This window comes from Rhinopithecus roxellana, chromosome 11 (assembly GCF_007565055.1).
Source record: "Rhinopithecus roxellana isolate Shanxi Qingling chromosome 11, ASM756505v1, whole genome shotgun sequence".
NCBI classification, from domain to species: Eukaryota; Metazoa; Chordata; class Mammalia; order Primates; family Cercopithecidae; genus Rhinopithecus; species Rhinopithecus roxellana.
The window spans coordinates 11,716,323-11,731,089 of record NC_044559.1 but is presented as its reverse complement, the minus strand read 5'-3'; the positions used below and the strand labels follow the sequence as shown (position 1 = coordinate 11,731,089).

At 48.4% G+C, this 14,767-nt stretch overlaps 1 protein-coding gene across 4 annotated transcripts in view; it reads left to right on the top strand.

The window, feature by feature from the left end:
* The window catches only part of TSPAN14 (tetraspanin 14), a 66,996-nt gene that overhangs the window by 37,265 nt on the left and 14,964 nt on the right, over positions 1 to 14,767 (top strand). For all 4 annotated transcript variants that reach the window (XM_030940294.1, XM_010387309.2, XM_030940293.1 and 1 more), the window contains one exon: positions 12,318 to 12,368. In XM_030940294.1, coding sequence (XP_030796154.1) covers positions 12,318 to 12,368 — 51 coding nt within the window. The remainder of the gene's footprint in view (positions 1 to 12,317; positions 12,369 to 14,767) is intronic.

Below are 14,767 nucleotides of genomic sequence, written 5' to 3'. Positions count from 1 at the left end.
GCTTGTTGCTTCTGTGACCCATTCTAGGTGTTGGAACAAATATGATGTTTTATTTAGTAGTTTGCCCTCACTTAGAATTATTTTCATAGGCTGGGCGCGATGGCTCACGCCTGTAATCCCAGCGCTTTGGGAGGCTGAGGCGGGCGGACCATGAGGTCAGGAGATCGAGACCATCCTGGCTACGGTGAAATCCCGTCTCTACTAAAAATACAAAAAATTAGCGGGGCGTGGTGGCGAGCGCCTGTAGTCCCAGCTACTCAGGAGGCTGAGACAGGAGAATCGCGTGAACCCAGGAGGCAGAGCTTGCAGTGAGCCAAGATCACGCCACTGCACTCCAGCCTGGGCAACAGAGTGAGACTCTGTCTCAAAAAAAAAAAAATTTTTTTTTCACAATAGCATTCTTTATAGATAAATACCCTTTGGTCGCTATTATAGCGCCTCAGCCTCCCGAGTAGCTGGGACTACAGGCGCCCCCCCTCGCCCGGCTAGTTTTTTTTGTATTTTTAGTAGAGACGGGGTTTCACTGCGTTAGCCAGGATGGTCTCGATCTCCTGACCTCGTGATCCGCCCGTCTCGGCCTCCCAAAGTGCTGGGATTACAGGCTTGAGCCACCGCGCCCGGCCAGATTTTTTTTTTTAAGCTCTCTGACTTCGGGGCCAAGATTTCCCAGGGATTGTTAAAACCTGCTTGGGATAAGAAATGTGGTTGCCACTGAAGTTTGCGTGTCTGTTCTGAACCTCTTGGTTTACAGGATGAGAATGGAACGGGCTTCATGAGGTTCTTATCACAAGGATGTTAGGGAAAATATGCTTCCATGCAACATAGCTTTTTGAGAGCGCTAGTGTTTTTTACTTATTAAAAAAATCATTCTTTGGTTGTGCTAGACCTGTTTTTAGTGCAAAATCTCACTTTGACTTAGGAAATGCAAATCAAAACCACAATGAGATACCACTTCACACCCATTGGGATGGCTATTATTTTAAAAAATGAAAAATGACAGATGTTGAGGATGTGGAGAAATTGAAAGCTTTGTGCATTGTTAGTGAAAATGTAAAATGGTGCAATTGCTATGGTAAACAGTATGGTAGTTCCACAAAAGTTAAAAATAGAGTTACCGTATGATCCAACAATTCCACTTCTGGGTATAACAAATAGAGCTGAAAGCAGGATCTCGAAGAGATATTTGTACACCCATGTGCACATTCATAGCAGCATTATTTACAGTTGCCAGAAGGTCGAAACAACCAAAGTATCCATCGATGATTGAGTGAATAAACAAAATGGGATATTATACAGATGTGAAAGAGCTTAAAAAGGAAGGCCGTTCTGTCACATGCTACAGCATGGGTAAACCTTGAGGACATTGTGCTGAGTGAGATAAGCTAGACGTAAAAAGACAAATACTGTATGATTCCACTTATATGAGGTGCCCACAGTAGTCAGAATCATAGAGACAGGAAGTAGAATGTTGTTTGCTAGGAGCCTGGGAAGGGAAGATTGGGGAGTTGTTGGTTAATGGGTACAGAAGATCTCACTTTGACGTGCAGAGGAAGGGAAGCTGGGAGAGGCATACACTGGAGGAGTGGCATCTGGCCCTTTGTCTTTGCTCATTTGTACCCCCCACTGGTTCCACAAAGCATTTGGGGTTTTCTAAGTTTGCCGAGTGAATCCTCTAGAGGGATGATTCGGATGATGTCTGCAACTCCAGGGCTGGTTTCCAACACAAGCATTGCTTTAATCTGCATGCTGAGGTTGGATGAAGTCCTTGCCTGGATCTGCTTCAGAGATGGATTAAAAGTGAAGAACTGAAACCCCTTCTAAGCAGAGTGTAGGCCTTTGTTACACAGGAAGGTCCTTTGCTTATCTGTAGTTTAAAAAAAATTTTTTTAAATGACATTCTGCCATTGGCTTTCTCAGTGACTTGGGTCTATTTGAGCTTACCCTTTTAAAAATGTGTGAATTCGCCTCTGTGCAGCCTGTTTCTGAGTGAGGTGAGATCCATGGACGCCTGTGCTCTGTGACCAGCATGGCTTGAGGCCTCTTCCTTCAGAGTCACAGATGCCTCCTGTGAGTAGGGTGAACATGTAATCTATGGTTCAACTTTTGAGAGTAAGAGAGAGTTTGTTGAGAATGTTCCTGGAACAACAGGTGTACGCCAGGCCTGTCCTGTGCAAATCTGGGCATGTGGCCACCCTGCACAAGAAAGAGAAGACAAGCCCAAGGTGGAAAGATCAGCTCTCTTTCCTTACCCTTGTGTAGGGCATCTTTGCAGGCAGGGTCTTATTCTCTTCATCCGACCTTTATTATGCTCCTCTTTATAGAGGACTTGCCAATTCACAGGATAGTCTGCTGTTCTGGGCTCTTCTGACTGATGGAGAATTGCCCTTATTTGAGCTGAACTCTGTGCCTTTGATATCACACACCAAGACCTGTTCCCTAGATCTTCAGGCAGATGATTTCTTCATTTCCATTTCAGTGATGCAGTCAAAAGGGAAAAGTCTAGTGTTTTCATAATGTATATAGTGTATTTTTGTTTTCACTGCTGGGAAGATGTCCTTTTTTCTCTTCAAGTAGTATTTAATCAACTTTTGTAATTGCATGGAAATTCATAAATGCTAAACAAGGCATCCCAGCTTTACTGCATTTCTTCTTCCATGCCCCAGTGTCCTGTCTGCAGGCACACAGTTTCATATCCTGTGAGTAGAGTAGTATCCTTGCAATCTTGAGATATGCATTTTCACAGCACCATCTACTAATATAAAACATTCCAGGTTGCAACATTATCTTTCCAACCGTATTTTTAGAAATTCCCATATTGGACATTTAGGTTGTTTCCAATTTTTTTGCTATCCCAGATAAGGATGCAATGATTAGTTTATGTAATACACATTCTTCCCTTTAGGGAAGGGAGGGAAATTATTCGCTGAGATAGATCCCCAGGAGTGAGATTAAATGGGTCACAAAGTGTGTACATTGTTTTAACCTGCCTGACATACAGTCAGAATCACATCCCCAGAACGACTGCCCCAATTCATAGGAAATTGACCGCCTTTTGGCACGGGGTGTGTGTGTGTGTGTGTGTGTGTGTGTGTGTGTGTGTGTGTGTGTGTTTCTGCATTTAGGCTTGCCAAGGCAGAGGACGGGGATTGCTTAATCAGAAACTCCACTAGAACTTAAAGAATGGCTAGTGGTGCTGATGCCTGCATGGATGGCCTCAGCCCCCAATTTTCCCAACTTAGGCAAGTGTGAGGCTGGGACCACCAGTTGGGATTACTGAGGAAGGGATGTTCAAGGTGCTCTGAGATTATTGTCTGGCACACAGGACTGTTAAATGCTTACACATACTTTCAAGTCTTAAGTACCTTGGTGTACTTGTATAACTCTGCCTCCTTGGCTGGTAAATAATCAGCGTGGCATAGTCTACAGGAGTGATTTTTCTTGTTTGTACTTTTTTTCTTTAATGGAAATCCTTTTTATAATGATCACTTCTATTGATGTCTGATTTAGATAGAATAACATTTATTCATTTTAACTGTACAGTTCAATCTCATCTGTACATGCCACATAATCACCATCATCACAATGAAGATATAAAACATTCCCATCACCCCAGAAACTTTGCTTGTGCCCCTACAGTCATGTCCACCCCACCGCACCCCTTTCCTGGGTGATGGTTGTTCTGCCTCCTGTTACTATAAATTAAACTCTTCGGTATCTGACTTTTTTTAGTTAGGTGGTAGTGTCTCTATTGGTTTTCTCTTTTTAATTACTTTTTAAAAATCTTTTGAAATTATTTTTTATTTTTTAATTGTACAGCATACATAACAGAAAATTTGTCATTGAAACTATTTTAAGTGTATAGTTCGTTAGCATTACGTACATTCACATTCACCTTAATTGCTGTTCTTATTTTGATTATTTCTTCCTTTCTACTTTGGGATCATTTTGCTTTTCCTTAGCTGCTTAAACTGGAAGAGTAGATCACTGATTTTTAGATCTTTTTTTCCTAATATAAATACTTGAAGCTGTACATTTTCTGCATCCCACACATTTTGATATGTTTTCACTTGATTTGGTAAAAATACTTTGTGTCTCCTCCCACCTCCAGGCTGACTTCTGGAGTTTCTCCTTTTATTCTGGATTGTAGCAATTTTATAGGTGCTGGTATAGTTGTCTTTGTGTTTATTCTGTTTGGGGTTCATTGGCCTTTGAGATTTGTGGGTTTATAGTTTTCATCAGATTTGGAATATTTTAGCCATTATGTTTTCAAATGTACACCCTTTTTCTCCCCTTCGCTGTCCCATTTCCCTAGGACATTGTTTAGGTCACAGAGGCTCGGTTTAGTTTTTTATTTTGTTGAACATTTTACCCCTCTCCTTTAGTTTCTGTGGCTTTGTCTTCAGCTTTATTGATCTTTTCTTCTGTAGTGTCTCACTGGCTGTTAAACCCATCTAGTGAAGTCTTCATTTCTAGTATTATAGTTTCTATTTTTAGTAGTTACATTTAGGTCTTTTTTATGTCTCCAGTTTCTTTCCTTATCATATTTATATTTTCCTTTAAATCCCTGAACATATTTGCAATACTTGTTTTGAAGTTGTTACAATTTCATCTTCTCTGTTATACTTGTGTCTTCTATTTACTGAATTTTTTCTCTTGTGGCCCACTTGTTTCCTTTTCTTGCCTATCTAGTAACTTTTGATTGGATGTTAGTTATAGTTTTTCCACTAAGTATTCTTCCCTAACAGTATGAAGTTTTTTGTGTCTGACATCTTTCATTTAATACCATATGTGAGATTCATTTATGCAGTTGTACATAGTTGTAGATCATTTATTCTTGTTGTGTAATATTCTGTTGTGGGGATATATCATTTGTGTTATTTACAGTTTTAGGCTATTAAGACCTGTTACAGTGATATAAAAACATACCAGTGTTGGAGACCTGAGTATAGGGTATCCCAGGCTTTGTGTGGCTGAGCAGGAGGAAATCTCGTCTTTCCTCTCCAGGTCCAGATGGCTTTAGTGTGATAGTTTAGAGCTGAGCTTTGCAGACTATGGCTTGCAGGCCAAACCTGGCCTTCCGCCTGTTTTTACACGTACAATTTTATTGGAACACAGCCACACCCATTCATTTACGTATTATCTATGGCTGCTTTCCCATTATAACAGCAGAGTTGAGTAATTGCTATGGGGATCATCCAGCACACAAAGCTGAAAATATTTACTATTTGGCCCTTTACAAAAATGCTGACCACTGTTTTAGTATCTTGGTTTTCTACCTACTGTTAATCACTGTGAACTGTACCAAAGTTAGGGTGGGGGTTTCTTCTCTCCTGGGGGTACTGCCTGTCACCTCCCTTGAATGACTGTGTTCCCTCCGCCTTCCTTCCTTTCAAGGGCCTTGACACAGGTTCCTGGGCGGGGCTCAGTGGGGGTCAACTCTCTGTTATCTGGCAACACAGAGACAGCTGTGGAAGCTGCCCCTGGAGCCCTCTGCGCAGTCCTTCCCCACAATGGGGCCCTCGCATGGGTTCTCTGGCTCTGCTGGGAGGTCACATGTTGTTGCCTTTTCTCAGAACCACCCTTCTGGCAGGAGGAAAAGCTGGGGTGTGATAGCTGTGTGACCCCGTGCAAGGTACCTCCTGCTCTGGGCTTTGTTTCCCTGTGTCGTAAGGAAGCCAAGTCCTAGCATCCCTTCTGGCTCCCAGACCTTCTGAACTCCCACTGACAAGTGGCTTGGTTCAGACTTTCAACACAGGACGGTTAACTGCAACTCCTCCCTTGGCCCACTGGGCTCTCAGGGCCAGGTTGGGTCTGGGGTCTGCACCCTCTGGTCCTTTTTGGCTTCAAGTTCAATTGAATCATCAGCATTTCAAGTGGCCACAAGTATCGCTGTTGTTTCCTGAATGCCTCAGGCCTGGATTTGGGATTTCCTATTCTGGAGAGTGCCAGGACCCTGGGGTTTCCATCTGGTGTAATTTATAATGGCAAAGCTTAGCCAGTGGGAGGTGCATGTGCATGGGTCCTTGGAGGTCATCGGTCTCCTGCTGCTGCTTATTTTGCTGATTGGCAGACTGAGACCCAGGAGAGGGATGGCTTCCTCGAGGCCCTGACTCTGTAAGTTAGGAACAAAGCTGAGACTCAGTCCTGGCTTCCTCCACTCCCTGGTGTTTTCTTTCCATCATCTTTTCCTACCTCACTCGAAAAGCCTGCAGAAGGCCCTGTTTCCCTAAGCTGTGCTTCACTTTTGTCTCCAGAAGCCCAGTTATACAGGTGCGCTTGGAAAGGAGGACTTTGTCTTAGGACGGAGGCTGGTGCTGGAAGTAATTGGGGAGTGGGGTACAGAACACCAGCATCACAAGAAGGAGACGCAGTATCTTCAGGACAGCAGATGCTTGTGGCATATCCTCGAACGTCCCCCACGTCTCTGCTCTGCCTGCCCTGCAGGAGGGCATGGCCACCTTGAGACTGGCTCTGTGCCTGGAGTAAGCATATCACGTAGGATCTTCTTTTACTCTTTACAACCTTCCTGTGACCTAGGAAAGATCATTCCTGTTTTGTAGAGAGCATAGGCTCAGAAAAGGTATCGGACTCGCATGAGGCCCTGTCACTAGGCAGCTGTAAACAGAGACTGGACCTAGGGCCGGCTTTGTTCAGGGGAAGAGGCTCTGTGAATGTCAGCCTGAGTCAGCGCATGGATTGTGCAAGACCCAGAGGCCAGCAGGGCAGAGCCTGAGAGCATCGCCTGCTGCTGGTGGTTCGCCTTGATCTTGCTGAAGAAAGGCCTCTGGGGCCTGCAGGAGTTGCCAAGTACTTTTATACATGCTTAAATCTTGCAAGGAGCCAAGGCCATTAAATCATGGGTGAGAGGCTGCCTTTGACCTGCTTGGAGCTGCATCTTTCTCCTCCAGTTCAGCAGGGCCTGGCTGGGTGTCACTTCCTTTGTGACCTGATTGTGCTTGGGTAAAGTACCATGTGCTTGCTCATGTGGTAAGTGGATTTCTTGTGTCTGGACTCTGGCTGGACCAGCCCAGAGTGCCCCAGGAGGACCTCCTGCCTTTCGCAGGGGCATTTTCCTAAGGTGAAAGGTCAATATTTAATCTTTGCAGTGACCCACAAAGAGGCCCTGCTGCCTTGTCCACCTGCCCTGGTTGGGACACAAGTGGTCTTACCACCTGACAGTGTGGATCATTTGGCTTTAGAGCTGCACAACCCCAAAGCCCCCCTATGGAATTCCTACATCCCCGGGCCCTTGTGTGAGTGCCCCTGTGTGGAAGGCAGCTGCTCTGTGGGTGGTAAGATAATGTGTTGCTAGGGTCAGAGGCATCCAGGTTTGGTTCTTAAGTCTGCCACCAGCTAGCCATGTGACCTTGGGCAAAGGACCAAATTGCTCTACATTTGAGCTTTCCCATCTGAAAAATGAGGGTAATTGAGCCAGTGTTATGGGATGTGGAGGGATAGCCTTAGGTCCATTAAGTGTTTAATGCAGTGCACAGCTCCCAGGAAAGGGCAGCTATTCACAGTGACCATAGCAGTCTAGGAGCTCGCTGGTCCAGCAAACAGAAGGCTGGCCTCCCCTCAAGCTGGGCCAGAGCTGGGCTCCGTTCTTCAGTAGGTAATTCAATTAGGTCATAGGAGGGAGACAAAGAAGGTCACTTGAGGCTGGAGGGTACTCAGCTGAACCCTCACTCCCAGAAGATTGGCAGCCAGGGCTCATAGCAGTCAGGGCTCACCCAGCCTGGCCCCACAGACCATCTGCTGCAGAGTTCCAGGGAAGGGTACCATGGGGTGAAGCGGGCCAGTGACCCGGTTCATTCATGGGACTGTTATGTGAGCTCTCAGGCAGGTCACTTCCCCTGTCTGGTCCTCCCTCAATCTCCTGGTCTCTGAAACCAGATTTGTTGGTACTCAGAGTTCCTGCCCTGGGTCACTGTTTGTTGAACCCATGATCTGACATGTGATCCCCAAGTTCCTGTCTTTCCGGTGTGAGTTAACTTTAGTTCTTCCTTTAAGACAGAATGGAAAACAACACGAGGCCTTATTCTTTTTTTTTGTTTTTTTTTTGAGATGGAGTTTTGCTCTTGTTGCCCAGGCTGGAGTGCAATGGCGCCATCTTGGCTCACCGCAACCTCCACCTCCTGGGTTCAAGTGATTCTCATGCCTCAGCCTCCCGAGTAGCTGGGATTACAGGCATGCATCACTACGCTCAACTAATTTTGTATTTTTAGTAGAGATAGGGTTTCTCCATGTTGGTGAGGCCGGTCTCAAACTCCTGACCTTAGGTGATCCGCCCACCTCAGCCTCCCAAAGTGCTGGGATTACGGGTGTGAGCCACCATGCCCGGCCAAGCCCTTATTCTTAGAGCTGAGAGAAAGAGAACTGCACGCAGTGGTAGGGAGCTGGCTTCCCCAGCAAACAGAGTCAGCCAGGGCTTTCCCTGGGGGCCTTGAGAAGATCAGCAAGTGAAGGAGGGTATGGTCTGTGGGCCATATGCAGAGCGGTAAGTGGCCCTGTGTTTGGGGAAGGGGCAATTGGAGCAGAGGTGAGCAGGAGTGGGCCTACCTTTGCATGGGCACTGTGCCCCTGAGGGTGGGGATATGAACAGCTCTTGAGGTCATGGGTCTTTTTTGAGAACTTGTGCAGAACAAAATTCCTTTTGTGAAACCAGTCACCTTTTCCTATTGTATCTATTTAGTCACCTGGGAGAGCAATTAATGTAGCACTTCAGCATGAATTCACAGAAACCTATTAATATAGATGGAACTGAGGCCCTTTTTTTTTCTTTTTTTTTTGGGAGACCTGGTCTTACTCTGTCACCACCCAGGCTGGGGTGCAGTGGTGCAATCTCAGCTTACTGCAGCCTTGACCTCCCAAGTTCAAGCAGTCCTCCCATCTTGGTCTCCCTGGTAACTGGGAATACAGGCATGTGACACCACACCCAACTAGTTTTTAAAACACTTTTTGTTTGTTTGTTTTAAGAGATGGGGGTCTTGCCGTGTTGCCCAGGCTGGTCTTGAACTCCTGAGCTCAAGCAATCCTCCTGCCTCAGCCTCCCAAATTGCTATGAGCCACTGTTCTCAGCCTGAGGCTGGTATTAATGTGGGAAACGATACACTTAGAAGTCAGACTTAGTAGTCAAGGTGAGAGAAGGGGTGAGCTGTGAAGTGCAGTGGGGAGGAGAGAGGGGAGCTCCAGGAGTGGTTTTGTTGAGTGTCTTTGAGGCAGACTTTTCTCGCCTGTCCCATGTGGCACCAGGGGATGAGTGGACTGTCTTGGAAAGTGGTTAGGCAGGGGCTGGAATGTCTGTTGGGAATGCTGGATGGGGCATCGGCCTCTGGGCTTGTTCTACTCTGACCGTAGGCGAATGCCCCTATATAGAGCTTGGCCCATGGAACTGGGCCAGGCTGAGTTTTTCTTGGCCCACATTTGCTCAAAATGCTTTTGGATCGAATCACACCCAGAAGTGCGCCTAGGGGTAACTAGAAGGACCCAGGCAAGCACTGTCCTGGTCTTGGGTCCTGGGGAGTCACTGATGCCTGCTCTGTGCCTACTGTGGGCCAAGCCCTCCTCGTTGTTGGGCTGCAACTCTGAACAAAACAGATAATATCTCTGGCCTTAGAAGGGCTTAGCTGGGGAGACACAATAGAGAGACAGGCCCTGTGGTCTGGGATCAGTGCCACAAAGAAAATCAACAGAGGAGGTCACACGTGGGAGATGGGGAGCAGTTCCACGAAGGGTGGTAAAAGGAGGCCTTGAACGCAGTGAGGGAGGAGTCAGGAATGGATATGGAGGAAGAGCATTCCAGGCTGAGGGAAGAGTGTCCAGGCTCTGAGGCAGGGGTGATTTTGATGACTTCAAGAAACAGAAGGAATGTCAGGGTGGCCCGGGGAGTGGGTTGGAGGTGGGAAGGAGATGCCTTGGGAGGTATACGCAAAGCCTGGCTGCAGAGGCCCTTGGGGGCCATGGGAGAGAGCGTGCATTTTCTTCTAGGTCTGCGTGGGAAGTCACTGCAGAGTTTCGAGGAGGGGAGTTCCCAGCTCTGTATTTTTGAAGGACCAGTCTCGTTGCTTGGACCAGTGAGGAGCCCCCTGTGGGATCCAGACCCGAATGGGTTGAGCCGGGGCAGGTGGGAGCAGAGACTCTGGAGAAAAGCTGGTTGAATGCACCGTGTATTTGGAGGCAGAACCAGCAGAGGGTCCTCTGGGTTGAGTGTGGAGCAAAAGAGGAAGAAGGCACCAAGCCTAGGGTCTGGGTTTTCTCTCTTACACTTGCTGGTTGGGAAGGTGGTGCCACTGAATGAGACAGAGAAGAGTTGCATGAGTTGGGTTGGGGTCGGGGGACCAAGGCTGCGTAGTGGGGCAGAATAAGAGTGAAATATCATTAGCTGTCTTTGGAGGACAAGTAAACTAGACATTAGGGTATTTGACCGGGGGCATGGCCAGGACTGGACATCTGGGTATGTCGGTCAGCAGTGTTTAGATGGTATTTAAGCCTTGTGAATTATGAGATCATCGAGAGGGCTCAGGGCAGGGTGAAGGAGCTAGGACTGTGAGTGACGCCCACCAGTGTCTAGAGGGGTCTGAAGGAGAAGGAGGAGTAGCAGGGAGGAAGGCAGTCGGCATATGCTTGGGGTCCCCGAAGCAGAGTGTGTCAGTGGAGTGCTTGGAGGAGGAGAGAATGACCAGCTGTGACCACTGAGGTCAGATACCACAAGGAAAAGTCTTGGCCTCCAGCTTTGGCAAGAGGGAGGCAGGTGACTGGGGGCCTTGAATAAGATGGGTGGGGATGGAGCTTGCAGGATTCGGCAGGTGGTGACCAGTCGCCTGCAGGCTCGCTCGGCATGCCAGTGTAAGACACCTGGGGAGGGAAACGAAGCGGTCATGCATTCCATCAGGAAAACCCTTCCCAGCTAGTCAGTTCATGGGGAGGACCGAGGGCTAGGGATGAGCCCAGGGAGCTCTGCCCCCTTGGCTTGGTGCTGTATCTAGTACTTGAGATAGTATCTGCCACTCGGGATGTACTCCGTGAATATTTGTTGAATGAATGAGTGAGGAGTGAATGAATGAACTGAGACTTGTGATTCAGCCCTTCTCCCCACTGCCTGGCACTTTGGTTTTGGCCCTCCCTGGGCCTCAATGCCTCTGCTTTTGTAAAATGGAGGGATTAGTTCTTGGTGGGGCTTCTTCACTTAGCGTTCACACACCACTGTGGGAGCCAGCAGTGGGAAGCTGTGAACCCTCTAAAATTTCATACAAAATGCTGGGCATTTGTGCATTTTCTGAAAGTGATATGTGATCCAGAAGAGGTTGGATCACAGATTACTTTCAGGGTTGGGTAAGACTTCCTGGGGTTTTCCTTGAGCCCTTTCTTTCCATTCTAGCCCCTGGAGCTAGTTATTGAGTAAAATAGGCAGAAGTGGCTCAAGGCTTGAGATCACTGGTAGTCATAGAGAAGCGTGGTCCTGTTATTTATCGTGAGATGGTGATAAATGGCAGTGTGGTGTAAAGTAGTCACAGAAAAATAGGAGGCAGCTTTATTAGCAGGGCCCATGTTGTGTTTTGTTCTATGTGGAAAAGCCCTCCCTGGTTTAGGAACCTGTGTCATTGGGAGGGCCCCTTTTTGTTGTGGTGCACATATAGGGTCCTGCAGGTGGGAAGTTGGGCTTGGGGGTGCTTCTCCTCTGGGGTGAGCTTATTGCTTAGAGCAGGCCTATTTTCTCTAGCTAAAAACCCAGCCTTTCCTGAGCACAGGTGCACCCCCTGCTTGGTGTAGATACAGTGGGGAGGAGGATCAGCCCTGGCCTGGGCACCTGGATAGCTGCTTATCTGTGCCTGGAGTCTTGTGGCAGAGATCCTGGGCTCTGTTTCCCCCCATCCTTACCGTGTAGTGGTGCTTGGTCCTATGCAGCCTCATCGTGCATTGGGAACCTCTGAGGGGACCTGGGCTAGCCCTCCCAAGGGGTGATGTCTTCGTATATGCCAGATAGTGCACTGAAATGAGTTCAGGGTTGCAAAAAGAGGAAGAAACGGCACAGCCTGATATCTGTGACCCATAGTCTCTCCAGGGTGGAGTCTGCTGTGAGATCTTTTCCTCTTCCCTCCCTGGGGCATAGGGTCATCTGAGGTTGAAGGAGTTTGTCCAGACATTCAGGAAGGTAGGTTCAGGTTATCTGTCATCTGCAGGGCCTGAGGGGCTATGTGGGATGTGAGCTAGGAGCATGCCCTGCCTGGCAGTGTGGACTTTGCTCTGTGAAGCATGTTCGCAGTGTTGGTTTCCATCCTAACTTCCTTCCCTCTCTCTCTTTCCTCTGCCCCACTTAGTTGGCTGGAGTTGTCTTCCTTGGAGTCGGGCTGTGGGCATGGAGCGAAAAGGTAGGTGTAACTATCACAGGACACTGAGCTTCAGGCAGCCAAAACCAGATTCGTTGGACTTCATTTTCCCTCCTCCAATCTGTTCCCTGACAACAAGCATTTCTTGTGTAGTGTCAAGATGTGTAGTTGTTAATCTTTACATGCACAAACTCTTGCTACTCTGCCCACATGATAGTGTTGGCCGCTGGAGGCATGGGCTGGGCTGGGCTGGTTGGGTTTTGAGCCCTGTGGATGTGGAGAGCTCAGCTCTTGTCTGCAGCTGTGGCCAGAGCAGGCTTGGGGCAACCCAACTTCCTGACCCTGTCTGTGCCTCTGGGAGCAAGTGAGCAGGTCCCTGAACACAGGCATGCTTATTGTTGAAGCCCTTGTCCTCCAGGATGAGAAAGAGCAGGGAGCGGGGCTGGGTGACGTGCCCCCAGGGTGCCCTGTGGGACAGGGGTGGGCCTTTAAGCACCTCTGGGCCTCCTTGCCCAACCTCAGGAGGAGAGGGGAGGAGTGGAGACCTGGCATCTACTGTCTGGAAGGACATGGGGCAGTTGCAGCTCCAGGAAGGGGATGAGACGATATGGGCAGGGTGGGGCTGTGCTGCTGCTTATTGCCCCGTGGCAGGGGTGCTATGGAGGCGGTGAGGGCTGAAAAGGGCCAGGGAGGGAAGGGGGAAAGGGAGGGAAGCAGTAAGGTGGAGCAGGCCTGGCCGGAAATAGCCAGGACTAAAGTTTCCTCTAGCATCTTGGGCCCAGGCCTTTTTCCTTCAGTGGAACATCGCTTTGCTTCCAGCAGGAGGAGGCAGAAGAACGTAGGTCTGCAGGCTTTCCTGCCATGGTCTTACGAACAGGATAAGGCCCACCTTCCGGTTTGGGCAACTTCCAAGTGGCCTGTGAACCCCGAAAGGGCAAGAGCTGGGGTGCGACGTCCTTGTGCCCCTGTGACCCAGAAGGAGGTTCAATCTGTGCCTCACAGCACCACCGTGTGGCTGCCCCTGGGACTGCAGCCGCCTAACCGGGTGTGGCCCTGAGTGTGGAGCAAATCTGTCGATTTAAAATAATTAAAAAGGCCAGAACCTAGTTTAGAGAGACTTTATTCAAGCACACATGTTGAGGACAGGGCTACCCAGGAAGCACAAATTCCAAAGAATGGAAGTCAGCCTTCCTGTTTGAAGTGTAGGAGCTTGGGATCATTTATGTAGACAAAGCCAGACAGAGGCTCTGTTGCCCAGACCGATTCAGCACAGTGACCGAATCTTGGCTCACCGCAACCTCCGCCTCCCGGGTTCAAGAGATTCTTGTGCCTCACCCTCCCGAATAGCTGAGATTACAGGCATGTGCCACCATGCCTGGCTAATTTTTGTATCTTTTAGTAGAGATCGGGTTTTGCCATGTTGGCCAGGCAGGTCTTGAACTCCTGGCCTCAAGTGATCTGCCCTCGTTGGCCTCCCAGAGTGCTGAGATTACAGACGTGAGCCGCCATGCCCAGACACCTATGTATGTCTTGATGCTTAGTCACAATGTTCTGATTAGTTGAGGCGGTCTTTTTCTTTCAGGAAAGGTATGTTTAACATTCCACACTGAAGATGTAATTGTCCCTGGGTCTTAGATGATATCTGATCTGAGTTAGTAAAGAACAATGAAAGAGGCAGTTAAACTGTAACAGAGATCAGTGACTGGAAGGGGGGCTGTGGTCTCTCCAGTCCCTTAGTTCAACCATCATCTAAGAAACAGAATTGCAAACATGCTACATGACTCAATCTCCAGGGCTCAGCTTTCCCCCTTGGCATTTTACAAACCCTACCGAACTGCTCTACCCATTATGTGACTGTGTTTATATTTAAATTGAAATTGAATATAAATTAAAATTCAGTCCTTCTGTCTCATTAGCCACATTTCAAGTGCTCCGTAACACCTGTGGCCAGGAGAGTGGGGGTATAGTCTAAAACACCTCCATTGGTGTGGAAACTTCTATGGACAGCACTGCTTTGGCCTGCCCTTGGGCGTGTTTTCTACAAGAGTGTTCATATTGAGGCTGTTTTCATCTCAGAAGAGTAGTGTTCCTCATTAATTAGGTGCCAAATTAGGGGACTAACAAGGTTAGCCACCAGGGTGACCAGTTTGACCACAGGCCACAGAGCCCCATTTCCCTCCAGGCCTGGAATAGGCACCCCACAGGCTGCAAAAGAAGCCTGGTGGCCGCCTAGGAGGAACTCACAGCATAGGTGGAGGCCAGGAACACTTTCTGGGACCTGAGGTGGTCAGAGGGGCCCCTAAGGGCATGGATGGGGGCGGACTCTGGCCTGGCTGTTAACAAGAGGACTGAGCCTGGGGAGACAAGTCCCTGTTTTCAGTACCACCTGCACCCCCCAGGGCGGCATCCTTGACTCCCCTTCCGGGCCGATGCTGCCCTGC